This window comes from Scedosporium apiospermum (assembly GCF_000732125.1).
Source record: "Scedosporium apiospermum strain IHEM 14462 chromosome Unknown SEQ_SAPIO_0132, whole genome shotgun sequence".
Lineage (NCBI taxonomy): Eukaryota > Fungi > Ascomycota > Sordariomycetes > Microascales > Microascaceae > Scedosporium > Scedosporium apiospermum.
The window spans coordinates 1,627,660-1,653,854 of NW_015971833.1; the positions used below are offsets into that span (position 1 = coordinate 1,627,660).

The window sequence follows — 26,195 nt, forward strand, 5'->3', positions numbered from 1 at the left end:
CTCTCCGAAATTGACAAGAACTCTGGAAATTGACGACGATGAGGTATTCCCCGTGTGCCCTGAGCTAAGGGACCCAAGCGAGACCGATCAATGGATCCGAACCCCACTGTTAACTTCATTCTGAGAGAGTTACACCCACTGTACCAACGCATGACCCCATTCCAGTGAACTAGCGGAAACCCCACACTAAGCTAGCTTGGGAGCTGAACGAATCTCGGTGATCAATGCAAGCCCGACCCGATTGGTAATGGGAACGAGAGAAGGGGAGAATCGAATCGAACCCTAGATACTCCAGGCACAATGCGGGGTCCTCTAGGATCATGGCTTTGTCCCGAGGTTGATGTTGTCGCTGAACCCCCAAGTGCGGGGGCTTTCTCTTCATCCCCAAACTGATCTGGGCCTAGAGTCGGAGACCATCTTGCGAATAATAGCGTGCTTGCGGGTCAGGCCATCGGCAAGTGTTTTCAAGGCCTACTCCGCACACCCCCACCAGCATTTCCAGCCCCTCACTTCGGCTCCGATGGTGCATTGCGGGCAAACATGGCAACAGCCGCGGAAGACAGTATTGTGAATGCCCGATCCCCAACTCCACTGGTCAGTACATGCAGCTAGCTATACGTAGGACTCATTTTGGGAAATTGGAGAGCGGCGTAGATCCTTTGATTCGCCAATATCTTGGCACATCCTTCTGGGCCCTAGTTACGTGGAAATGCTAGTTGGAATCGATTGATACTTGTTCATCTATGGGACTATTCAAGTCATTTTCGCGTGCTAACCTACGGAAAGCTAAAATAACCCGTCCAGTCAAAGCTTTCATCCAATTCGGGTGGAGAAGCCCAATTCGCAGCCAACTCGTCGCCTACTTGGGATGTGTGGGGGAGATACAGGTCGAAGAAATTGGAGGTAATCTCAACTTCACCCAGGGGTTGCTGTGGTAATGCGAGGTCGCTCTGCAACTCCTGTCGAGATCCTGGGATCGGAACTGAAGGCCGTCGGATGCGCACTCTCCCTAGGTACGGGATAGATGCCACATAAGACTCTGGTCCGTTGTAAGTCCCGTGGCACACGTCGTAAAGGAACTGCAGTGTTTGAGCTCCTTGGCTCGCGACAGAACAGTCCAAGGCCTCAGCGGTCTCCACGAGATCTGCCACGAGAGACTTGACACAAACCCAATCTCGGCTCCAGCTATCATCGTCGGCCGGCCTCTCCCGCCGTTGGCGAGCCTGGTTGAGAAGGTCGATAGCCATGACCATGCCCGCGCTGAACGCTTTGAAGTCCATAACATCACAGATAATCAAATTTCCGCCGTCGCTTCTCCTGATTCCCCGGTAACATTTTGAAATCCCACGCGCTGCTTCGAGCGCTGACAGCCGGCTATGCTCGTATCGAGTCTGGTCAGATGCCATTAACATGTACGGCAGGTGTAAAAACTGGGACATGTAATGGACAGCGAGCTTCAGAGCCTGGCGTCCGAAGAACTGGCCAAGTCCTAGAACGCCTTGCTGGTCCATCCCCCACCAGTCCGTGGGAATCAACCTCCTGCATTCTTGGAGTTCCTCGTCCAGCCTCAAAACTGTCGCGTAGCTCTTGAGAATGCTTTGCTGCTCATCGCTAATAGAGGCCGCCACTGCCGATATCTTGCCTATTATCTTAGCTTCCAGCGAGTCACCCTGTAATTCTTCTGACGTGCTCGGATGGCCGCGAGGGACCGAGTAGGGAAAGCCTAAGATAACTGACATGAACCTGTCGTTTTGCCATAATATCGCCCATAGCTTCTTTTTCTGACCTTCTTTGCCTGGAGTATGAAGACCCAAGAATATGGCACGGTCGAGAGCTTGTCGATTGCGTAACCACGAGGCTCGAGGCCGCCCCATATTGAGATACAGCTTGGAAAGAAGTACCAAAGCCTCCACACCGACGATGTCATCGGTTTGTGATTCCGTCATCACGTGGAGAAGTCTCTCTGATATTTCGACATAATGGTTCACGACATCTGTCGGTGGAATTCTTTGGCCGGAGATCGACTCCACTCGAAAAACCTTCGGAAGTTGTTGGACGCAGAGTGCAAGCCACAAGACCGCTTTTGCGAGGACAGGGGCGCTTTCCGAGTTCAGTGAGTCTGTGAGATAGTCTTTTGCCTCGACGAGCCCGATAATCTCCCCGCTTTGGTAGGTCAGGGGGCCATTGGGACTAATAGGCCACAAGGCCCAGTAACGCTGGGTTTCTGAGAGGATTTGGGTGAGGCAGGCGCCCCGGGGAAAAGTTGGACGAAGGAGCCTTCTGAGCGACGGTAGTGGAGCGCCAGCCTTCGTAATTCCATGCAGTGAAATTTCGGAACTGTCTATGTGGTCAAGCACCAGAGAGGCCTTCAGGAGCCTCAGCAGTGGAAAGTCGACGTCGGTTGGCAATGATGTCGCTTTGCTTCGCGACGATATATCGGATCCTGTTCCAAGAACTGTGGCTTCCGCCTCCCAAGGGGAAGTGGCAGAATCGGCGCCGCCAGGCTTTTCTAATAAGGATGTATTGCTGGTTTGCAGGATGCGTTGCGAGATAATCTCAGGAGGGCCCTCCGAAGTATTATTTAATATGTCCGGACCTACCCGGTCACAGAGCTCGGAAAGGAGGCTTTCTATGCGGTCCAACCTGTCGCGTAGATCCTCATTGGAATTGATGGGCTGCGGCAACTCAATTATGCCATCTCCAAGGCCCTGTGGTCTACAGGCTACTTTGTGCAGCAGGCAGCCATCGCACGAGAGGCTTTGATCCGTGAAATTGCATCGGACTTTGCGTCTCCGGCACTCCCGGCAGCTCTTCGTCCCAAGACGCATTCTTTTCGGCGCTCGGGCTTCTGTCACTGGGGATTCAGATGACCGTATGGATGGATGCATATTTTCAAAAGGGAGTAGATCCGATTCTCTTGGAGGGCGAATTCGCTCGAACTCGGTGTTTTTGAGAATGTGTGTCCTTGCTGCGAATGGTGCAGGACAAGCTCGGGCGAACGTAAATCTGAGACAAGGTTTAAATGGCCGGACCAGTTCGGACAAAATCGCCCCTTATTAATACCTCTTCCCTTTCAAAATGTTACGCTTAACCGTGTCGGGACTTAGTGTAGCATTGCATCCATCTGCCAAGAATCTCTCTGTCCATCAACCCTCCCCCAAGCCACGCCTTAGTCCAACAGTCTCTCGTCGGCCGAGTCGGACGAAATGACGACCTTGGCAATACTACCAATGCTGAAGCTCGAAGGAGAACACGGAATTGTGAGATTCTCCAGGTCGGAGGAACATCCGAATTAGTCCAACCGAACTTGTATATAAAGCTCGAAACTGAACTTTTCCAACTGCTGAGAAATGGACAAAGCGTCACAGACAGATCGTAGACCGACTAAAGAACCTCACGTTTTAATCCATTTCTTTTCTCAAATATCCACAAGTCCTTCCCAGACTCTACGCCAATATGGATCAGCAAACCCAACTCAGCGCCATCGCGGAGAAGTTCGCTTCGGAGGCTCCGGAATCCGTCAAGAAAATTGCCACTGGATACTTGGAGACGCTTAAAACTACCTTTGACCCCAAGACCGCAGTCCAACCAGGCTCTCAACTTCCCGATTTCACTCTGTCCGACGCGCTCGGGAACCAAGTCTCAAGCGCGTCGCTCCTATCCAAAGGCCCGGTCCTCCTAACTTTTTACCGCGGAAGCTGGTGCCCCTATTGTAACGTCGCCGTATCCTTCTTGCAGAAGCACCTCGCCGATTTCGAAGCTCGCGGTGTGCAGTTGGCAGCCATTACACCCGAGCTTCCCGATAACACCCTCACTACCCAGGAGAAGCTTGGCTTGAAGTTCCATGTCTTGACAGACAGAGGAAATGGGCTCGGAAGGAAGTTGGGGATTGTTCACAGTCAAAGTGAGCTTCGGTCCTATATGGAGGGTCATGGGATCGACTTGAAGAAGTCCAACGGCGATGACTCGTACGAGATGTCCCTGCCCGCGACATTGCTGGTAGATGGAAAGGGGATTGTGCGGAATGTGTACGTGGACCCCGATTTCAGGAACCGCCTGGATCCTAAAGTGGCGCTGGAGTGGATTGACGACATGTCCAAGGAGTAAAGCACGTTTCAGGGGCAGGAAGATTTGATATGGAGTGAAGGGGATAAGTCCCGGGACGGGTGGCAACAAGAGAGTGCGGATACGAGTGGAACCAACCGTGGCTACTAAATTATGGGTGATGGCTCAATTAAGATTCACAATAGGTATCACCTTAAAAATACAAGAAATTTAACTTGGTAAACGACATCTATTCATATCTAGTGGAAGGGGCGTTAGTCAAGATGTTGATTTGAATATGAAACCAAATCGTCTGATGGGACAAACCCCGAATCCCGAATTTGCGTCCCCTTGTTAAAAACCTTGTTCCTCCGGTTCATCCGCCCTTGTCGCCTCTGCCTCGGCGATCCGCTTTAGAAGATTGCCAAGGCATTCGGCGGACTCGCGACAGAAGCCGGAATATTGAGGGGCGAACTGGTCAACAAGAATTCATAGCGTCCGACCTTCTTGCAATGCTCTCCAAGAGCCTTGAGGTCCCAGAGCTCTCCTATAGGCAGGCCAAAGAGCGACAGGAAATATTGATGGAGAACTGAGTGTGTCAGCCGGTGACTTCTCTGCTTCCCAGGGTAATTGTCGACTTGAAGTTCAAGTGAAGCACTTACCCAAATCTGCGACTGTGCCAGGTCTGTTTCCCTCTTCTTCAATAAGTGGCGGCAGTACTTCGAATGCAACAGCATCGCCAGCCACAGCCGCAAAGTGTTGATTCCAAAACCACTTTGCAGTTTCCCGATTGCCCGTCACGCCGATTGCTTGGTGCGTGCCCACCGATCGCTTCTGTTCGTCGACATCAGCTGCACTGAGGTCTTCCGTGAAACCAGTCCGAACGATGAGAATGTCGCCCTGCTTAAACTTCGTTCCCTGATACTCAGCAATGGCCTCAAGATCTTGGACGGAGATGCCGTGGTTTGAAAAGCAGTCGTATTCGATGCCCTTGGCGGCAGCGTAGGCGCGATAGTCGAGAAGAACGCCGCGGGCTACCAATCCGCCACGCTCGTGCCAGTGGTTGAGGGTAGGCAAATGCTTGTCCTCTCCGTTGAGCAAAGCGTCTTTGCAGGGCTTGCAGCCGTTGTAGAACAGAGCGGTCGGCTGATGGGCAACGTGAACCAGGCTATCCCACTGAGAACCAGACTGCGTGTTGAAGCTGATCGCATCGTCGAATCCATGCGCATTTATGGGGGTCTCTTGGAAGTCGATAACAGAACGCTCGAGGCCTTGGCGACTAAATGCCGGAGTCTTGAGGGCGCCAAGCCCCCAGTTGAGGGAGATTGAGACGCCATCGCGAGCCTCTTTAAGTGCTTCTTTCACGACATCCGTTGTAAGAAGGTTGATACACCCGAGGAGGTCTTTTTCGCCATTCTCATCGAAGAGGCCCCAGGCACAGCCCTTTGGCAAGCCCTTGACTTCTGGCAATGAGTCAAAATCGGGGAGATTGCTATGTAGTGCCATCTCTGAAGGTTTGGGTTTTAGATGCTAAGTGGTGCTGTCACTGGGTGTTTTCAGCGTGTGGCTGTCTCAGGTATGGGAATCTGGATATAAGATGATATAGTTGAGACCCGGAAAGTGAAGTGTGCTACGTCTAGGAGCTACTGTTTGAGCCTTGATCGACGAGTAGTGTTAAGTCCGGCCGCCTGCCGAGGCCTCCATGGGTGTCGTGACTCCTATCGGAAACGCTCCGGAATACGCAGCGGTAGCGCGGAAGGGACGCGCTAGTGAGTAGACAACGAACTTCTCGCCCGAATATCGGCCCTGAGAGTAAACCAATTCTATCATCAGTGATGTATGGATTGCGAAAACAGCCCGCAGGTGCCCCGCCCCCTAAAGCCTATAGTCCCTTGTCATCTAGAAAGGGTAGCGTTTGGAGCCTGAGGTGTTACAACGTGGCGGCACAGACACCGTACATTGTCTGGGTCCGTGCTATGACCAATGACAAAGTTGACCTCTCATTGTGGACAGGATCGGCAACAGTCTTCGCATTCGTAGTCGACGTCTACGAGCCTAGACTTCCCTCTATACTGGGATGCTTTTGGATCATATACACTGGGCACTGATATGGGTCCAAACCAGAGATGTGGAGCAATATTTAGGGAGGAGGGATGTAGAGATGTGCGTTGTGGTGGGCTTGGGATCCTGCGGAACTGTGGGAGAAGCATAATGAGTCCATGCAGTGCCATAGTAAGCTAGAGGAAGGGCCGGGTCGATCCGTTACTATGGAGCCACTCAACTGCAGTGAGGAGGTGGGGCGGAAAAGATCAAGATAGTTCTCTACGAAGCTCATCAGCGCTCGGTAATCCCGACGGGGATATTTCTCGAGTGGGAGTACTCCCTTTAAGAAAAGAAAAATCTTATCAATACACCCAATATGATAGCCTCTTTCTGCGGATCCGCTCGGTAGCTTATACGTCGAGGATCCCACCTCAGCACCTCCCTTGGTGGGCCTATGCATCCACCATGAGTCCCGGACCTTGAAGATACCTACGGCATCACGACAGAAGTTTACACGTTTTATAGCGATATGTAATAGAATTAAACTAATTATCAGAAAGGACTGTGACAGAATGACTATAAGAGATAAGAGACTAAAACAACCAGAGAAATCAGAGAATAATAAGAACCCAGTCACAAAATCTAAACGCTAATGCCCCCCCAGATGCGATTCCTCAACGCCCCTCATTCCGGTCTGTCCAACCACGTCTAAGTTAGGTGCGCGCCAGACTGAACAGGTGTTTAAACGGATCCCTTCTTAAACTTAGGGTCGCAGACAATCTGCTTGACGGGCTGAGCTGGCTGAAGAGTCCATTCGCCCTTGTCACCGTCACCAAAGGTAACGTCAACGTTCTCGCCACGCTTGACAACAATGGGGTTCTGGCCGGTAGCGTCGATGAGCTGGCATCGGAGATCAGGATCGACTAGCTCGCCGGTGACGTCGAGGGTAACAGTTTCGAAGGCAGTCTGATCAACGACGTTGACGGCGTTCTGAACGACACCCGAGAGACTAAAGTTGATACCGGTCTCGGTGGCCTGGCTCTGGAGGAGCACGCTGACTTGGAGGCGCTCGTCGGTGGGGTCGATCTTCTCAAAGTCGGGGTCACAGACAACCTTGCTGACAAGAGAGGGCTTGCGGAGAGTCCACGGGCCACCGTCGGCGTCGGAAAAGGTAATGTCAGTGTTCTGTCCGCGGAGGACGACGATTGGGTCAGAGTTCTCGTCGAGGATTTGGCAGCGCAGGGCTTGGTTGGTAACATCGGCTCCGACGGAAAGCTCGACCACCTGGAAGGGGCCCTGGCGGTTGGGGCGGGCAGCGACGGGGTTATGGAGAGGCTCGCGGCGGAAGGTGACGGTCTCCTCGGCGCTGTCCCGGAGGATGACGGTGACCGCCCTGTCACCCCAGCGAGAGTTTCGGGAGGCCATGGCGCCGGTGGCGGCGAGGAGAGTGAGGAAGAAAGCTGAGTACTGCATTTTTGTGGCGTTTATCAAAATGAAGGTTTCTTTAATTATAGAAGAGAAAAGTAGAGAGATCCGAGACTAGGAAATGAGAAACGGACAAAGGAAATTAGGAAAAAGGAGACAAGGCTAGGAAATAGTTGTTGTGTTTTTGTAGTTATGTTGTTTGATAATAGGCAATATGGACATGTTTGAAATGTCGAGAAATGAACTTCATTTTATACTTTCATCGTTGTCGCACAGCCCTCGCCTTTTGCTATGCTTCGGAGGACGTTTCGTGAAGCTGATGCCATAGCACTCTAACGCTGCGCCAGCCAGCGGTGAGTTCGTGAGAACAACCGAAATCTATTCTCAGTCTCACTCACCTTAGCTCTAGGAAGCTTCAAGTTCCGGAATTAGCGCATCCACCAAATATGACCACGCTTCCGGCACCGACTCCGTGGATTGGTTGTGAGCTCCGCCACGCTTCTTCGGCCCCCAAGCGCTCCGGTCGTGCGGTCCGGAAAGAGACTAATGCTGACGTCTAGAACTCGCTTCGGCGCTCCTATTCGCCAGTTGAATCTCACTCGTTATGAGCTGCGGATTTCTAACGAATAAAAACATTGCTGGAAACTGTCTCGTCAGCGGAGCTGAGCCTTACTGTATTAAGTGCACAAGTTGTTTTTCTCATTTTGGCCCTCTCACGGCATGCCACATGAGCAGGACACAGACGGCACTGCCTCTAAGAACTATAATAGACAACGTTCTTACTGCTTACCTTGAGCCTAAAGTGAGCCAGAAGTGGTGATTGGTTCACTCGCGAAAACAAGCTCGGCGGTGGCGCAAAGAACTGACAACTGCACCCAAAATAGACTTCGTCGCCGATCTCACCCGTCTCTCAGGGTTTCTGTAACCAGGAGATTTGGAATTTTTTGATAAAATATACAATATAGAAATGTGACGACAAAAAATAACACTAGGAAGAACGCGGAAATATGGTTCTGCTACTACCCAACTGTCACCAGTCCTCGATGCTAATCAAGTCACGGTCGAAGAGAATACCTCGTGCCGTCGATGGTGAGGAGCTCGACCTTCCTTCAAACGGTAGTCTACTTGCGTGATTAATGTAGCTGGTTGATGCGGTTCTTGTGATCTTACGTGCATCAGTGGTATCACTAAGATGTGGAAGAGGTGGAGATTGGGTGAGATGAAGACGCAACGAGTATCACCGTAAGCATCTACGAAGCTTCTGGATCTCGGGTGAGATCTTGCGCCTTAAACTAACCAGCCCCACCAAGCCCTGCACTGGTCGCTCCGACTCCATGGACTCTAAGCTGGGTCAGACGCGTTTAAACTGTAATGGCCGAGGATCTAATCGGGCATGGAGCCGAGCCAAGACTGGGAATCTGAAGAACATCTAAGCCTCAGATATTAGGCGAAGTGTTTGTTGCCCAAGACCAACGCTGATGCCCCGCAAATCCTTTCTCCCTCCGTCCTGCATTTGTAATTCCCTCAGCCGTTGTGTATTTGTAAGTTCTTGGCCCGAAAGGCATGCTACCAGAGTCTTGCAGAAATTCTATTCAGGGTCTAATGACGCCTCGGTTAGTTTGGACTCTGATGGCAGTATCCGGCGGTTCCGACTGCGCCACTCTATGGATAGCCGAGCCGGACTGTCGTCTTGGCTAGGCAGTGAGCGCTAAGAACTGAAGTCTTGGTCAGAATCCTATCAAGGCGCGCTTATGTTAGAAATGGCGCGTGCTGGTGGCTCCTTTATTTCCGCGCTGGGTGGCTTCCCTGACTTGTCAGTGCGAAATGCCCTCACCCAAGGACAAGGACAAACTTTATTCGACTGCCAAGCCAGGATGCACCTATTGTGGGCACCACTAGCGCACTGCCTTCCTTTCGCTAACGCAGGGCCGAAAAGCTAGCTAAGGCACGTCCGTCGACCCCCTTGGTTGTCGCGTCCCGATTAGATCCGAGCATGTCAGGGATATCTGGTGAGAGATTCGGATCACACGCTCACTGAAGGGCGCAGGCCAACCGCGTTGTTTACATGGCAAAGACAGTCTTACTATCAGGAGTACCAAGGAATGGCTTTCAATGTCGCCGATTGATCTGTCGACATAGCCGCCCATTCCGTTTGGTAATAGTTATTGGCCTAGCTATACGGTATATTAACCCCAATATTTCTTTTCGTCTGTGTTTCCTCCGGAACGATACGAGCAAGATGTTACTTGGGTCGTCTATTCACAACCATGTTCAAACTGGCGTGTCTGCTGCGGTGTCCTTTCTCCCACTCTCTATCCATTTGAAGAATTCTTCGATTGGTTTCCCGATATGTTTCTCAATCAATTTCTCAATCTGTAGTTAAGTTATTATGCCAGCCTTCGACAGACGGGATCGGATACGTCAACTTACTGTGAAATATTTGAATACAAGCCAGACAATCATTGTGACGGCAAACAACATACTGACGAATAACAGATACCACTTCCAATCGGGATTATTCGCAAGTAGATTGACATTCATACCGAACAGACTCTATAGCCATCGAGCTGATGTTAGGCAAAAGCAGATATGTGCGCAGGGGAGGAAATGATTCGGAACCCATACTGACGCAAATATTGCGGGAAGAAAGATAAACTAGATCCGCTCAGCACCTGTCTCTCAGCATCAAGGTATAGGAAAGGCCCGCGCGTACTGTGATCCAATTGAGTCGTTTCATGCTCGTTGCCAGACTTGTAGACCGGAAGGCTTCGTTTACAGAGACCCAAGCGAATTCCTTCAATGGTTTATTTGTCAGTGAGCGTGGTGGTTGGTGATACCTGGAGAGCATAGGGATATTGGGAATCGGATACCATCTGCAAGAGGTCCCTGACGACTTGGTCTAGGTGCTTCAGCCGCCCGTTAACAGCCTCGGAGAAATTTGATAGTACCGCCTCAACCTTTGACTTTTCCCTCGAATCTCTGGCGATGCTTCCGCAATATTTTTTCAGCATCTCGTTTCCGCTCTCGATCTGCGGTCCAAGAGTTTCTCTCAACTCAGCGATGTCGCGTGCGCTCTTCACAAGATGTTCTATGATTTTAGGACCCGCTCCCTTTTCTTTGAGTTGCTCGCCGCGCTTGAGGAGCTGTTAGCAATTCAAAGGGGAGGCTTATAGTGAAGAGCGACTTTCTAGGGTATTGAACTCGCCTTTTTTGAAAGATGGTTTTCGAGATTCTTGCATGCACGCTCCCAAGAGTCCTGCAGGTGGGTGAAGAAGAGTTCGAGGAATGCGAAGTCGTTGGCTGGGACCCAACCATATGGCAACATGCTAAAAAAGTGCGTGGTTCGTTCATCGCTGTTGCTATTGACGTTTACTTCCCACGCAATCTGGCAGTTGCGCCATCCGATCCCGTCTGCGGATGACCAAGTTGGCAGATTAGTTGCCACTTTAATCATCGTTCTGTCCTGCTCAGGATGTTCTCTAATCTCTATTCTTGAGCCAAGGGTTTCCAAATTTACTTTAGGCTCTTCGGGAATTGCAGATTGCGGTGAACCGGCAAGTGTCAAACTAGCCAAGCAAGGTTAAGGTCCCATGTCTGTATGCCATTTATCAGGAAGATTCCCGACTAGTTCACGTACAAGAGTTTGTTTCGATTCTCAAATGCTCTTTCTTCTCGGCTTGGAAGGGATTCGAGCTTCTTCCGCAACCGGCCCCGACTAGCTTTCTGAGACGCAATTCCCCCAGCTCGACTTTTTGAAGCATCGGATAATTGTAGGATGGCTGGCTCGGACAACGCCTTATAAGAGCGGGTCCAGGCACAAGCGCTGATGCTGTCGATTGATGCACCATGCTCAAGCAGAATGTCGATCACCTCTTCCTGCTGGCACTGCATTGCGTCGCTTAACGGCGTGTCGCCCGCATAATCCGTGCTATCAATATTTAGACCGGACCCCCGACATGTAAGCAATAGGGTAGTTAACTCTGTGGAGCCTATCTTTGCGGCTTCGTGCAGAGGAGTACGGCCATAGCCGTTGAGCACCATGAAGTCGGCCCCTTTGCCGAGTAGCACTTTTACCATGGCGAGGTTTTTCTCCCCTACAGCCACCTGTAGTGCTGTTAAGTTGTCGTCCCCCCTTTTGTTCACGTCGATCGTCGAAGCTCGAGAGCTGAATGGCGTGCTTGAAGCGGCTAGGGTTAAAAGCAGCTCTATTGTTTCCGGGCTTTGCTGTGCCGTCAACTTGCAGAGCCGAGGAAGATTGACTTTTCGGAGAATCAATTTAATGATCTTGTCATTTCTTGTCCCGGCCACCCATGACAAAAATGAAGTTTTGTCATCGATTTTCTCCTTGAGAAGGTCAAGAATGTCTTGGCGGTTGAGAAGATATTCAACGACGCGAATACGGCCCGCTTCCACAGCCCTCATTAACGGTGTTCGACCGCTGTGATCCTTGAGGGACTCATCGGCTCCCCCGTCGCACAGCAACATGACGACCCGCAGTTCCCGTTCTTCAACACTGGGATGTACAGCCCCCCAAACGTGGTCTGCACTCCTTCCGGCTGCCCTTGACAGTGGTGTTCGACCCTCGTTATCAATAAAGTTCACATCAGCGTCATGATTGATTAACGCATTGGATAGTCCCGGGTCACCACTTTCCGCCGCCCATGAGAGCGGAGCTCGACCAATCTCGTCTGTGTCACCGATATTTAAGAGTTTCGCGGCAATCCCGGACCACCCAAGCAATATCTGGACTATGTCAAGGCACGCTGTTGGGTCGTCGCGACCATAACGCAAGACAAAAGTAAGTACGGTCTGACCATCTTTATCGTGGTGTCCTATTTCCACCCTATTGCTTTCCAGACACGAATCCAAAAACTCTGGCCTAAACGGGCCCGGTGGTCTCCGTCGGCTTCTCCGCAACAGTTCTTGATGCGCAGCGTAGAACAGAATCGTCCAACCTCTGTCGTCAGGCAAGTTCGGATCCACTACCTCGTTGAGTTTCGACTTGAACAAGTCTATGTTGCCAGATTTCAGGGCCTTTAATAGCGCCTCGTCCGGTCCCTTACCACCATTCATTCTTAATTATGATTTTGTATAACGCTCGTATTCACACCTGATAGGTGATATGTCAGTTGGTATTATCAAAAGCGGTTCGTCTGTGAGGAACGAAACTCGGTTGACAATCGGGCACCTTCGTGGAGCGAAATTACAACATCATCGCAAGCGAGCTCAGATGCACCGCTTCCTGCCCAACATTTGGGTGCCTAATTCATGGGTGCGGGGGAGGATGGGTACTTTACGTGCACATGCGAGATTTTTTTCTTTCTTTTTTTTAAAAAAAATTATTCTTTTATCTTTATTTTTATTTTTATTTTTATTTTTATTTTTATTTTTATACCTAAGACTGTGTCGTTACACGACATATACTTATCCGTTAGCAAAACCACTCTCCGCATGGATTAGCCTGAAACTGGTGTACAACATGGCAGGATTGAGCCGCGGGAATTTGCTGTCCCAGAGCCTCCTTCACAATTGCACAAACGAATTCTTTAACACTAATTTTAATCCGTTGTATTGAAGGAGCCACGCTCGCGTCCAGATATGGTTTAGTCTACCTTAAGTGATGCACTTTCCGCTTCCTATCGTGTTCATCCTACCAATGGTCGCCAGTCATCCGTGACAAGTCATAGCCCCTGTGGTATGCGATGATACTGTTACTTCCTCCTTTATCGATTTCGTCGCGTGGCTGGCTTGGCTTGGCACCCATTATACGAAATCGCCCAGCACAAAATGCATTTTAAATTGCGGCCCGTCCGCCGCATTTCTTTAATCTTCAGGTAATCATTAGATATCCCCATTTTTCGTTGCTGTCTTTGTAGGAGGCGGAGATTGCTGCTGCCATCATGGCGAAATACAACTTCCAGCCTGAAGAGGTCACTACGGCGATCTATAGCGTTTGCGTTTTCTTCAATGTGTGTAACACAGTTATCATCTTTGTAAGACCTCTTCCTCTTCTCGGCCATTCTCGGGCAAGCGGCTCTTGGGCAGGGGCGGCATTCGCATTGGCGACGATGTAAGTCCTCCAACCCAACCAAAAACGCGCTGGAAACAAAAACTACTCCCGGCAGTGTGTTATCCAGTTGGTTGATACTGTGTCTGAGCGAAGCCGCCATGACTATCCGTCAGGATCCAACCCCATCTCGCGCGAATGCTCGCTTTCATCTCGACTTGGTCGCCCTTTCGCTCAGCTTCATAGTTCATGCCACTATACTCATGACCCAAGTCGAGTTGTTACGCAGTCGCAAAGCGTATACAAGTAAGGTGCCGTCTCGAAAGGTCCCATCGGCAGTAGTTGGCATTATCTTCGCTTGCACGGCTGCTCGCTTCATTCTCCTTGAGGTTGGCCTTGGTACGCGGCGTGGGACTCTCTTGACGACATGCCTCCTTATCGATCTGATTATTTCCATCATTCTCTCCCTGGAAGCTATCATACTCCTGTTCGTCACCCTCTTCCTCTTCCGGCTTCTATCGCCGCTGCACTTTCCCCTCATATCCTGGGATTAATGGCGGACGGAAGATCCTAGCAAGTTAATTACGACCATAGTAGTTGGTTTCTTTATTTCAAGTACAAATATCGTTTTGCTAATACAGGTTGCTTGATTAATGCGTGTTCTTATGTGTGGATTTTCCACGAAATCGATCTGATGTGATGCGCCTGCTACTTGTTCTTGACAGCACTTGAGGCCATTGCTTCGGCACATTCTGATCCCTTTGCGATGTCTCCACGTTGATCGGTCGGGATGCTGGCCAAAAGCGCTTCAATGGACATAGTCATCTCCGGTTGCGGTCTTCTTGAAGTCAAGCCGATGCTTGTTAGGATTAGTCGGAAGCTAATCCGATGTTCAATATCCAGTCGATTGGTCACGACGCATCTAACTTCGTCGTCAGGGTCCACCTTGTGTCTCTCGGGCGGCATCTCTTGGTTTGCAATCGGACTTTGGCAGGAATTCGCTTGGAGGTTTGGGGAGCTTGGGGTGGCTTCCTTCAACTTGGTTTGACCCTGAAATGAAGGCACCTAGTGGTGTAGCTGATGTTGGGTAAAGTCGGAGGAGTTGTTTGGATACGCCTGCGCCCGGTTGGAGGGGAGATGGAACTCTGGGTATACCCAGCCAAGAACAGTGTCATTCGCCGGAATTAAAAGTTGCCGCCAACGCCTATTATCAGAAACACCGGCACCGACAGCTACACCCCCGCCCCCCCACCACCAGAGGAGCTCAGCTTTCGCCAGGCCTTGCTCAGCCTTGATGGTGCATGTCCAGTTGGCGAGTTTCCGGCCGAGGAAAACTGTCCATGGGCAATGTGCTATTCAAACGAGCTCTTGCCCATATAGTTTTCCCGCCTATAATACACTTGTATGTAGTGCAGCACGTATCGCAGATTCTCCCCTCCCTCTGCCTGAGGCTGAAGGTAGATGTAGTTGCCTCCCGGGAAATGCAGGTTCTGGCCAGTCAAAAGATTGACCAATCCCACAAAACAAAGGTCTCCGCGAAGTCGCCTGGAGTGGGCACGCCTTGGCATGCAATTTTCGTGGCATAAGAAGAAGGATAATCTGCCGGTGTTTCCATTTTCACACGAGCGTCTCTCCGGAAACCCCCAGAATCTGCGACGCGTCCCATGGATGGGCTGAGATGGTGTCCATAGTCATTCACCAAGCTAGGTACATCGTAAACCTTCGGCCTATATTGGGGGATCCACGGCTCGAAGGGTCCAGGCAAGGAACAAACAACAATAAGCATGGGAGGTGGGGATGGTGTGGTGTGGTCGTCTGGCAGTCTTGGCGCTTACCAATATTCAATTATATTCAATTATGAGGACGGACGGGATTGGTTGTCGCGCTTCATCGGCGACAGTCCAAGGGAAGTCACGATCAAGTCATGGTTATTATAGGCATCCTGGAACGCTAAGGGAGTGCGCGACTCGTTTCTGCACTACGCAACTACTACACGACTACGTCAGCAAATGAGACGGCTCTTACATACCACCCTTCCCAGTCAACCGTTTATCTACATCTTTGCTCTAATTCCCCACCTCCCTGGTTTATCACTCGGTATCAAGGCTTCCGTGGACGTACGATGCTTGGACCCGAACCACCCCTCGTATGTGGCGTTCGATATCTGGGCTGACAGATTAGACAGGGTCTATTTTTTTTTTTTTCTTTTTTTCTTTTTCTTTTTTTTTCTTTTTATCATGCCGGCTGCCCAACGACCGAGCTTGATCTTCCGCTTTAAGGCGCGCTATTCGAGCCGTAGACAAATCATATTAGGTCGTATTAAGGGGAATTCTCTTTCCTGAGGTTTTTAGGACATAATGGAAACAGGTCGCGCAGATAGCCCTAACCCCCAATTCAGTGACAACGTAGATGTAAGTGACGAATTAACGATATTCTGATCCAATTAATCTTATATTGCATCTACCCTCGTACAATGTTGCTTAAATCTAGATCTTATTACCGAGAGCCTGCACTTTTGTCGGGATGCACCTGGAGAGTTCAGTCTCAACACTACGATGAAGGGCGTCACACAGCCAGTAAAGGCAAAATACGTCCTCATGCCACCAGCAAACCGCAGCCCGCGCCTGCTGCACAACCTGTTATGGCCCATGTGGACGTCTTACTGCATTTGTTCAGTTCAGATGTGTTACTCGATTCCACCGCCCCAAATGTCTTTCTATTGCTAATATTTAGGCCAAGCCTTGAGGCTTTAGATTCCATAAAAGCAGTTGATCCTTAGACTCATCTATCCACGCTCTCCCTCTTCTCCTTCCTCCTTCCATCCTCCTTCCATCCTCCTTCCATCCTCCTTGTTTAGTCTCTCGTCCTTTCCACCGAGCAGTCGCCCACCAGTTGGGTCATTCCTTGATTGGGATATAACTCAAAAGAATCCCCTTTCCCCGGTCTCTGCTCTCATCCACACGTCACCTGCGGGTGATTGATATCCCCTTCTCCCTCTCTTTTTTTTGAAGATAATCTATTGTCTTTTGGTCCCTTTCCCACCGAAGCAGCCGCATACATGGTCGCAATCGCTAATAAGGCGCTCGGCGCCGGAGACATTAATGTCCCCCAGTTCGAGCGCGTCAACTGGCGCAAGGAGCCGCACTTGAGGAAGATGTATATCATGACGGTATTCCTCCTCGTCGCATCGGCCACCACCGGATATGACGGCATGTTATCCAACACTGCGCAGCAAATGGATCTGTTTAAGAAGTACTTCTCTGTCGAGAATGGTGAGGCCAACGAGGTCTTTATCTGGAATCCCGAGAAGGGGGAGTGGGGAGCCGATGCTAACAAGCTCGGTATCATGATCAACATGTTCAATATCGGCTCCATCACCTCCTTCTTTATAACCCCTTACCTCGCTGATTTCTTCGGTCGAAAGCCCACTATCATGCTCGGCTGTGTTATCATGGTTGTCGGTGGTATCGTCTCTGCGGTCTGCAATAGTTATGGAAGTGGGTATCCAGCTTCTATAAGGATAGCCAACGCATTTTCCTTTTTCTTGAAACGAAAAAGCTAACTGGGAATCTTGGTTAGTGTGGATGGCCGGAAGATTTATTCTCGGCTTCGGCAACTCGTTCTCTCAGATGTGCTCGCCACTCCTCCTTACCGAAATCTGCCATCCTCAGCACCGTGGCCCTCTCACTGCTGTTTATAACTGCCTCTGGAATTTAGGTGCACTTAGTAAGTTTTCTGCTACTATGATTTTCTCAGCTTGGTTATGTCGAACCCTCTTCTATCTTTCTCCTGGCTCAACAAGTGCCGCTGCCTTCTGGATTCCTTTTGTCAGCTCAGAGCTTTGCTAATGGAATGGTATTTATAGTTGTCTCTCTCGTCGGTTGGGGAACGTCGAAGATTAATAATGATTGGTGTTGGCGGTCCATCACACTCATACAGATTGTTCCCTCACTCTTCCAGCTTTGCGGTCTTTGGTGGATTCCTGAATCGCCACGTTTCCTCATTAGCAAGGATAAGGCTGACAAGGCCCTCGAGGTCCTTGTCAAGCATCACGGTGGTGGCGATGTTAATAACCCAACGGTCCAGTTTGAGTACCGCGAGATTCGGGAGACCATTACCATGGAGACCCAGGTGAACCGAACCACCAACTATGTTGACTTCCTTAAGACTAAGGGCAACCGCTGGCGATTAGCTATTATCATCTCTCTTGGTGTTATATCACAGTATTCAGGTAACGCTCTTGTCTCCAACTATATTAACTATCTCTACGAAGGCGCTGGTATCCGTGGTGAGAACAAGAAGCTGGGTGTAAGTTACTCCATTCAACCCTAACCACTAAAAGAGCATTATTAAGAATCAGACCTCATTGATAACGCTCTTTTTTTTTTTCGATAGCTCACGGCTGGCAAAACTATCCTGGATCTACTTGTTGCTGTGGCTGCTGCCCTGACTGTTAATAAGATAGGCCGCCGACCGCTCTTTCTTACTGCGATTAGTGGCATCGTTGTCTCATTTGCTTGCTGGACTCTCTCTAGTGCTATATACGAGAACTCGGATGAGTCCAACAGGCTAGCCGGAAACGCTCAGATTGTATTCATGTGGTTGTTTGGTATCTTTTATGATATTGGGTTCTCTGGTCTCCTAGTCGCCTACGCACTCGAGGTCCTTCCTTTTGCTCTCCGCGCCAAGGGTATGGTGATCGTCAACATCACCACCCAGGCCATCCTCGCACTAGGAAACCAAACTAACCTCCTCGCCTGGGACAACCTCCCCAACCACTGGAATTTCTTGCTGTTCTACACGCTCTGGGACTGCTGCGAGTTTGTCTTTGTGTGGTTCTTCTACGTTGAGACGAACGGCCCTACCCTCGAGGAGATTTCCCGCATCTTCGATGGCAATGATGCCGTTGTCCATATTGACCTCGATCAGGTTGAGAAGGAGATCCGGGCTACTCAGCATAACGAAGATATCAATTCCTCTGTTCCCAGCAACGACAAATCTGCCGTCTAATATGTGGAGTTGATAATTTTCACATTATAGCCTTCTCCTGGGGATGATCTAGGTGTCGATGCGCGCTACTTCACTTCTCGCCTCGTGTGTCTTCTTTTTTCGTTGGTTAATTATCTTTTGTGTTGTACATGGCACATAGTCTTCCACTAGCTATTACCTTACACATTATTTTCAATATCCGCCCTTATTTTTTATTGCCGATGACACTTGTCTCATTCTCAGTACTCTGTGATCGCTGGTATTGTGTGTTAAGGGGAACCCGCTAGAATGGGGCCTGATGGCGAGTGGTGGAGAGGGAGGCTTTATGTTGTGTTGCATTTCCCATTTTCTCCGCGTCCTAATTACCCCTCGTGCTCCGTCTTCCCTTGTTCCGCTGTTCGAAAACCGCATTTGCCTCTCTATCTCTTCTACCCGCTCCATCTCTTCTATATTTCACCCAAATTCTGTTTGCATCATTGAAACCCTTGACAGGCCTTAATAGTTTACTTCTTCTTGCTTCACGACCCCCAAAAAGAAGAAAAATGCCGAATAACGATATGAGTTTTGTCACCCAAGATGATCATGGATTTAATCCTCCCACGAACGACCTCAGGATCCACGGGAGACCATTTGGGCTCGAGAAAGCCTACGACTACGAGGCAGGGGGCCATCACCCTGTCCATTTGGGAGACTTGCTCCACCAACGCTACAAAGTCCTTCACAAGCTGGGCAGTGGTGGGTATGCGAATGTATGGCTCTGTCGCGATACCTCCTCGACCGACCCTCGATATGTGGCTTTAAAGATCATCATGGCTGAGGGTTCAACGCCGAATTGCCCCGAGCTGCGTATATACAAGCTCATCGAACTGGGGCTTGGCCAAGAGTCAGCGGCTGAGCACTTCTGCCTCCCTCTCGATCGCTTCGACATCGACGGGCCTAACGGCATTCATTACGTCTTCGTCTATCCCGTTCTGGGGCCCCGAGTATCTAGGGTTTTTAACGTTATAAAATTGGAAGACCCGGGTATTCCATTGAGGGAGCTTTGTTTTCAGACAACTCTTGCGATGGCTGTGCTTCATAAATATGGCATATGCCATGGTGGTACGTACCTGTCGTTAGATCCACCTCACCCCTCTGACCGACCCTGGCTTTGTCTTTCTTCCAGTATATTTCTAACCACGCACATCTTCAACAAAGATTTCCGTCCTGCCAATATCCTCCTCCGTCTCTCTGGGCTCGACGGTCTTAACGAGGAAGAGCTGTTTGCCATCTTCGGTCCCCCCCAAACTGCTCAAGTTCTCAAGCATTCTGGTGAGGCACATGATATGCCCACAGCTCCCCAGTATGTCGTCTACCCAATCGACTGGGATGACGTGGCATCAAGCGCGGCAGGATCAAACCTCATCCAGAATAAAGCCTGCATCACTGACTTCGGCGAATGTTTCGAGATTTCGACTCCGACCCTTGACCTAGGCATCCCCCAAGTCTACCTTAGTCCCGAATACTGCTTGGAAAGGAAAGTAGGCCCATCATGTGATGTGTGGGCCCTGGGCTGCACACTGTTCGAAACCCGGACCGGAAGAAAGTTGTTTGACAGCTTTGACGATGACCAAGATGAGTACCTCTTCCTGGTGGCAAGAAGCTGCCGGAGCCGTGGTGGTCCGAGACTTGGACAGCGCGAAAGCGCTATTTCCAAGATGACACGGACTCGAATGGACTCGTTGTGGCTGCCGACAACACAAAGGAGAATGGAAGGACAGGATATGGTGATGGAGATATCGCGGACATACCCAGGGTCGTTATCGATCAGTCATATCCAAGATCTCTCCAAGCTGCGATTGCTGAAGGACTCTTCTACGAGTACAAAAACAGCATCGAGGGCGTCGAAAGAAGCATACCCCAAAAGGAGATTGCCATCTTCGCGGACCTGCTTTCAAAATTGCTTCGGTATTCTCCCTCAGAGCGTATTTCACCGAGTGAGGCATTGGAACATGAGTGGTTCCAGCTGGAGAAATCCGATGGCTAACACTTTTGGGGGCGATGTGTTACCTTCCCTTTGCATGGTCAGGGCGTGTGTTTGAGATAGTTAGATTTTACCTTTTAGTAAATACCAGGTCGGAGTTTTATGTAATGCAGAATACAGTCAACGTTAGACTTCATATAAATTTGGCATTGTTTGAGATATTTTCACACGCATTGTATTTTATGTACTTCTCAGCAAACCCAGTCCCGGACGTTGGAGTATGCCAAGTAGTTTCTTTCCGTTGAACCAAGCCTTCCCAATTAGTGAACCAAGACGATGAGGAGGAGGATAGAAAGGAATATCCCATGGGGAAGTAAGAGGGGGGAAAAGAAGAGAAATAAGGAGAAAGTCGAGAGAGGGGGCATTTAACCTGTGCGTTTGCAAACTCTATGTAGGCGCATTTAGATCAGAGTGGTTCAACGCTTTGGCTAGAGTTTGGTGACTGTCATTCTCGACGCGATCGACTCTCCATTCAAAAGGTTTAACATGGTTGTCGAGGTTCATTAAAGGGACCTAATCCGCTCCGGGCAGCGGAGTATCGAGCGCCGTGATTCGAGGTGAGTTCTGGTAATAACTCGATGCGCCTCATCTAGTAGACAGTATGGCTGAGTAGCTGAGCACTCTGTTTGAAGCCAAATTTGCGTAAACACGCTCCGGTACATAGCCGCAGTTTCTCGTCGAGGGGTTCTACAAGTATCTATTCTATACCAGATAAGAATACGCCGCTGAAGGATACTATGAAACTTTGGGAGGGAAACCATGGATTCCATGCCACGTCGGTCATAACTCATAAAGCTTCACTCGAAATGATGAAACCTACACCTCTCTGCCGCTCATCACACACACACACACACACACACACACAAGGCAATTTAGGGGGTGTTGCGAAGAATTCGACCCGTAAAGAATGGGAATTTGCTGGTCTCTGAGTACAGAAGCGTAAACTTGGGGGGGGGGCAGGCACTCACCCAAGCCTAGCAAAAGGTCGGATACTCTTTCGATTTTCCCCTCTACGTTCACTCATCAAATTGCCCCATAGCAATGTTGTCTTGTTTTCCGACAAAATTTACAAAATGATCTTCCCGACTATGATCAGTATTTGGACACCATGGTCAACCTCCAATGCGGTCGATTTCCCCTGGTTTTGGTTCCGCCATATTCTAGATCAATAAGGATATTGCGGAACAAGATATTCGCGTCGAATATTTATTCAACTAGTGCATATCATTATTCTCATCCGGTTCCTCAAGGCAAGGAGACTCGTTGCTTGCCACTATGCGATAGCTGTTCGAAAAAGCCAAGCACAGACAATTGGTCACCGTGACTGATGCTACGAATGGTATCTCCAGATTCTCACCTTGCGCTACTTATCTATGTGTTGAGTCGCCTCCATTCTTCTGAAGAAGATGTGCCCCGGTTGGCTCTCGCATGATTACCGCTCACGATGCCATCGTCAAAATATCGAAAGTCAACAGAGATTAGTTTTCCTCTCTAATTCAGGAGATCAATATCGGCATTGGCACGGACACGTCACGGAGAAATCGGCGTCGAAGCAACGATTGCATCTCTGTTGCCCGGGATTATAACGACCACGTTTTCACGGAAAAACGGCTGTGTTTAGATTCGCCGCGGGATCGGGCTCCCACATAGCCTTTCGATTCTACGAGGAGAATCACTGAATTCTAGAGATAAGGACTCTCTGGGTATGTGCCGTGATGCCGAGATAACCAGAGCAAGCTCATTCCACTCTGCCACCGTCGCACGATATTTCATGCCCCCTCTTTCTTGATTCCTCTGAGCTTCAATGAAGGGCATGCAGTATTAGTGGGAGCCATAGAGAGGCATAAGAAGCCGAGTGCCGATGCTGCCGCCCCTCCCGAATCCATGAGAACTAGAACAAAGATTCGAACAACGAATTCTACATCCTTTCCTCTGATAGGGCTATTCAGACCATTTCTGCTGTTAGCTTAGATCATTTTGGAGGTAATGGTGTGTGTGCTCGGAATATATTACATATTATATTGCCTCCCACACCCTCCTTTCCGGCTGCCGCGTTTTGACAGGCGGAGGAAATGCAGGCCACTCGGTTAAAAAAAAAAAAAAAAAAAAAAAAAAAAAGAAAAGAAAAAAAAAGAAAAAAAGAAAAAAAAAGAAAAAAGAAAAAAAAAAGAAAAAAAATGACGGAAGCCATAGCTATTGTCTTCCATTCTCCTTGAGAAAGAGAAGAGAGAAAAAAATTTTCCTTTCGGAACATTGAAGAAATAAGGCAGTGGAGCAATCAAGCCCGGATAATATCAAACTTACACACGCCCACCCCGGCTCGTCTGCAATTGGGTCTCGGTAGAGGGTGCCGTGCCGGAAAAGGCATCCTCCACGAAGGATGGAAGAATATTGGAGAGATACAGTCCTAATCGGGCGTAGCATCCAGGATGAAGTGCCGGACTTCTCAGCAGTTTATATTGCGGGCCGCAGTAATGTCAATACTGCCGCGCGTCCCAATGGCCTGGGCGCTGGGGCTCGAATGCCCGTCTTATGGTCTCGAAAAAGTCTGATTCTAGTGACTGGTCCTTGTACATCTCGTCATTAATAGATGGGTCAGTGTCCCGCCCCCGTAGACGGCCCAGAGTTGGGACGTGTTCCTGGTTTTTACGTGGCTTTTCTGCCTTCCCGGTTCCTTTTCCTACGTCTGATCTGCGTCGTCTGATGTGATTACCTTTGTCGATTATTCTTCAAGGGTCTGTGGGGAAGCAACTGTAGACTTACCTCAGGTTCGGGATCGCGGCCGAAGGAGGTTGTCGGTCGTGTGCGGCAGGGCACCAGAAAACAAAACGATCATTCGCATGACTCGGAGACATCTAATATTCGGCTCAGACACGCAATTTCATCTCCCTTCTCGCGAATCATCGCAACAGGAGTGAAGGAGGGGTATCCTCGGCTCCTCCCGCGACCCATTGGCTTTCAATTCTAGTCCGTTCAGAAAACATAACAACAACCAAGTCCCTGCCCACAATGACCGCGGCGTGGTGACCACGACCATAAGACACCATAGAACTTGGAGAGCCGATATCCCTAACTCGAATAACATCACTACCGACTCCGGATAGAAAGGAAACCATAAGACATCATCACGAGGTACATCAGGTCTAATCATGAGGCTTTCGACTCTTTTCCTTTCATCATCTTTGGCAACGGCCCTGGCCTGGCCATCTGTTTGGCCGTATGAGAAACGTGCCACAGCACTACCCTCGAACTGGAAACCCGGTGTCAAGTGGCAGATCGTGATTCACGCGCCCATCGATATCAGAACGACTGTGATCCCTACTGAGGCCCAAGTCTGGGATATCGACTATTTCCATGCTTTGGATCACCCCGAAATAATCCCTGCGCTGGTATGTTTTAATCCGGGCGCATTAGGGAAAGGCGCGAGTATTATGCGTTACGCTCACCACCTACTGACTCGATCTCCAGAAATCGCCCGCACCCGATGTTGACAATGTAGTGTTGTGCTATATCAATGTCGGCGCCATTGAGCAGTACGAGAGGGATTACACCGATTTCCCCCAAGCCGCTATCGGCAAATCGTACGAAGATTATCCAGAATGGTGGATCGATGTTCGTCGTCCTGACGTTCTTGAATTTATGAAGAAGCGGTTGGTTAAGGCAGCCGAGGCTGGATGTGACGGGGTTGACGCAGACAATATCGATGGCTACGTACGTTGGTTCCTCGCTGTTCCCAACGATGCAGGACAGCGAAATGTTAAACGAAATTACTGACGTTCTATCTAGGATTGGGACGAACCAGGGGTCGACAAGACTGGATGGAATCTAACTAGACATGACCTCATCACCTACGTGACCGAACTTGCCGATTATGCGCACAGCATCGACACCCTTCGCGGCGTCCCCCTCATGTTCGGCCAGAAGAATGCCAACCACCTCGCCTCTCACCTCGTGAATATCGTCGATTTCGCTGTTTTGGAGGACTGCCAAGGGCTAAATGGGCGGCTACCCGGCGTCCACGAGGCCTACTGCCAGGACTTCCAGGCCTTCGTTACCGGCGAGAACCGCACTGATGGAAAGAAGATCCCCGTTTTTGAGATTGAGTACCCAGAGTCCACCGAGAATGGAGGCACAAACCTGACGAGACGTGATTGGGAATACTACTGCAACAGGGACAAGGTCGAGGTTGGCAACGTGGATTTCAGCCAGGTTATCAAGCACGAGTCGGATCGGATTGATGGATGGGTGCAGTATTGTCGCGAGAATGAGGAGGAGGGCAAGTTTTGGACGGCTACTTTACCGATTGGATGAATTTGCAGTGCACAAAATTGAAAGTCAGCGCAGTTTGAAATTATACTACATGCCTAGAAAAAAACGATGTCTTACCTTGGCCTGTCCGCCATGAGAGACTGAGACGCTTTCCTCAGCGCATACGCTGATGGACCGATCCAGTCTAGGGTCATCTGATGGTCCTCTCAATTCCCCGCAGCGGAACAACCTTGTCGATCCGCAGGACGACAGGTCAGAATTCATTCTTTTTCCTTCTTCCTTTCTTCTTCCATTCGTTCCATCGCCCATTCCCCAGGTTCCACGTGGGTCGGCAACCTCTTCAACTGCGAGCATTTTAGCCCCGTGGCAGATAGAGTAGCCGAGCTCGTTTAAGCACTTCTGCATCCTAGCACAGCAACTCCGGCTAAAATAGCCGGCATAGATGAAGTCTGTAAATTGACTCAAGCCTTCGAGTACTTCTGAGCCCTATTAAATCACTTCCCGGTACCTTGCAGGAATTGAGCTTACGCACTTTTGTCTCTTGGCAGGTTACGGTCCCGAGCGTCCACCGGCTGGGTCCGTCGAGGAGTCTGCGAGGCGAGGGATTTCCACAACTATTTAAATCCTTTGAAAATCATGTACGCCATACTTGGGCTATCTGTCGATATCTTCATCCCGGTTTGGCATCTTTATTATTTTTCAATAGTAAGTGAAATAATTGCCAAGACGGCGATGCACGAACTCGTGATTGCTGCTGCTGTACGCCAAGAAAGCGGAATATTTGATCAATGAAAGACAAATAAATCTAGAAAGGAATGGAAATCACAATTGCCTCACCTCCTCACCGAGAAATTGCGCTATACAGGTGAAGGTTAACTAAAAGTAAGCTTGATGATGGCTCCATTAGAAACCTTAATATCGAGGTGGATTTAGGCACGAGTTTATACCGAACTTCGAGAAGACCGGACAAAATGCGGGGAGAATAGATGCTATATTTTTTTTACCTTGCCCAAGATGAGCAACTTGTTCCGCGACCTAGGTCACAAGGATTCCGTTGCAGGTCGTCGGGCGGGCGCGGTCTAGGGAACTGAGGAATCTACGTACTTGGTATCGATCAGATTTCGGAAAACACCCAGCGAAGCACGCTCCGAAATCCAGTGTTCCAGCCACATGATCTGGCGGCACCGGCCCATCTCCTGGTCCTGGCAAGGTAACATCGGGATCAGACTCGGAAAATTGCACCAAACGGCAGATAGGGTTACATGGCACCGAAAATGTAACGGCAGTCTTGGGGGGGTGTAGGACTGGACCTGTACCTGCAGCTCCCATCACATGAGCTCGCGAAGAGAAGCGAGAAAACATGTTACTGACACGACACCGCTAATCCGAACTGCT

At 49.8% G+C, this 26,195-nt stretch overlaps 4 protein-coding genes and 4 pseudogenes across 4 annotated transcripts; 4 read left to right on the top strand and 4 right to left on the bottom strand.

The window, feature by feature from the left end:
* Positions 1-776: 776 nt before the first annotated feature.
* Positions 777-1,946, bottom strand: SAPIO_CDS9172 (annotated as a pseudogene; the record flags this gene model as incomplete).
* A 1,510-nt stretch (positions 1,947-3,456) lies between these two features.
* On the top strand, positions 3,457-4,107 carry SAPIO_CDS9173 (annotated as a pseudogene; the record flags this gene model as incomplete).
* A 350-nt stretch (positions 4,108-4,457) lies between these two features.
* SAPIO_CDS9174 (uncharacterized protein) lies at positions 4,458-5,550 on the bottom strand (the record flags this gene model as incomplete). The annotated part of the gene is made up of 2 exons (XM_016790634.1): positions 4,458-4,633; positions 4,707-5,550. 2 exons carry the CDS (start codon positions 5,548-5,550, stop codon positions 4,458-4,460), a joined length of 1,020 nt encoding a protein of 339 aa, XP_016639937.1.
* Positions 5,551-6,828: 1,278 nt separating this feature from the next.
* SAPIO_CDS9175 lies at positions 6,829-7,560 on the bottom strand (annotated as a pseudogene; the record flags this gene model as incomplete).
* A 3,576-nt stretch (positions 7,561-11,136) lies between these two features.
* SAPIO_CDS9176 lies at positions 11,137-12,585 on the bottom strand (annotated as a pseudogene; the record flags this gene model as incomplete).
* Positions 12,586-16,577: 3,992 nt separating this feature from the next.
* SAPIO_CDS9177 (MFS hexose transporter) lies at positions 16,578-18,529 on the top strand (the record flags this gene model as incomplete). The annotated part of the gene is made up of 4 exons (XM_016790635.1): positions 16,578-17,016; positions 17,099-17,245; positions 17,385-17,827; positions 17,915-18,529. 4 exons carry the CDS (start codon positions 16,578-16,580, stop codon positions 18,527-18,529), a joined length of 1,644 nt encoding a protein of 547 aa, XP_016639938.1.
* Positions 18,530-19,050: 521 nt separating this feature from the next.
* On the top strand, positions 19,051-20,534 carry SAPIO_CDS9178 (putative Protein kinase; the record flags this gene model as incomplete). Its single annotated transcript, XM_016790636.1, has 3 exons — positions 19,051-19,609; positions 19,706-20,028; positions 20,148-20,534. The coding sequence occupies 3 exons, from the start codon at positions 19,051-19,053 to the stop codon at positions 20,532-20,534; spliced, it is 1,269 nt and encodes a 422-aa protein (XP_016639939.1).
* A 3,146-nt stretch (positions 20,535-23,680) lies between these two features.
* SAPIO_CDS9179 (uncharacterized protein) lies at positions 23,681-24,842 on the top strand (the record flags this gene model as incomplete). Its single annotated transcript, XM_016790637.1, has 3 exons — positions 23,681-23,920; positions 24,000-24,242; positions 24,318-24,842. The coding sequence occupies 3 exons, from the start codon at positions 23,681-23,683 to the stop codon at positions 24,840-24,842; spliced, it is 1,008 nt and encodes a 335-aa protein (XP_016639940.1).
* Between the last annotated feature and the right edge of the window lie 1,353 nt (positions 24,843-26,195).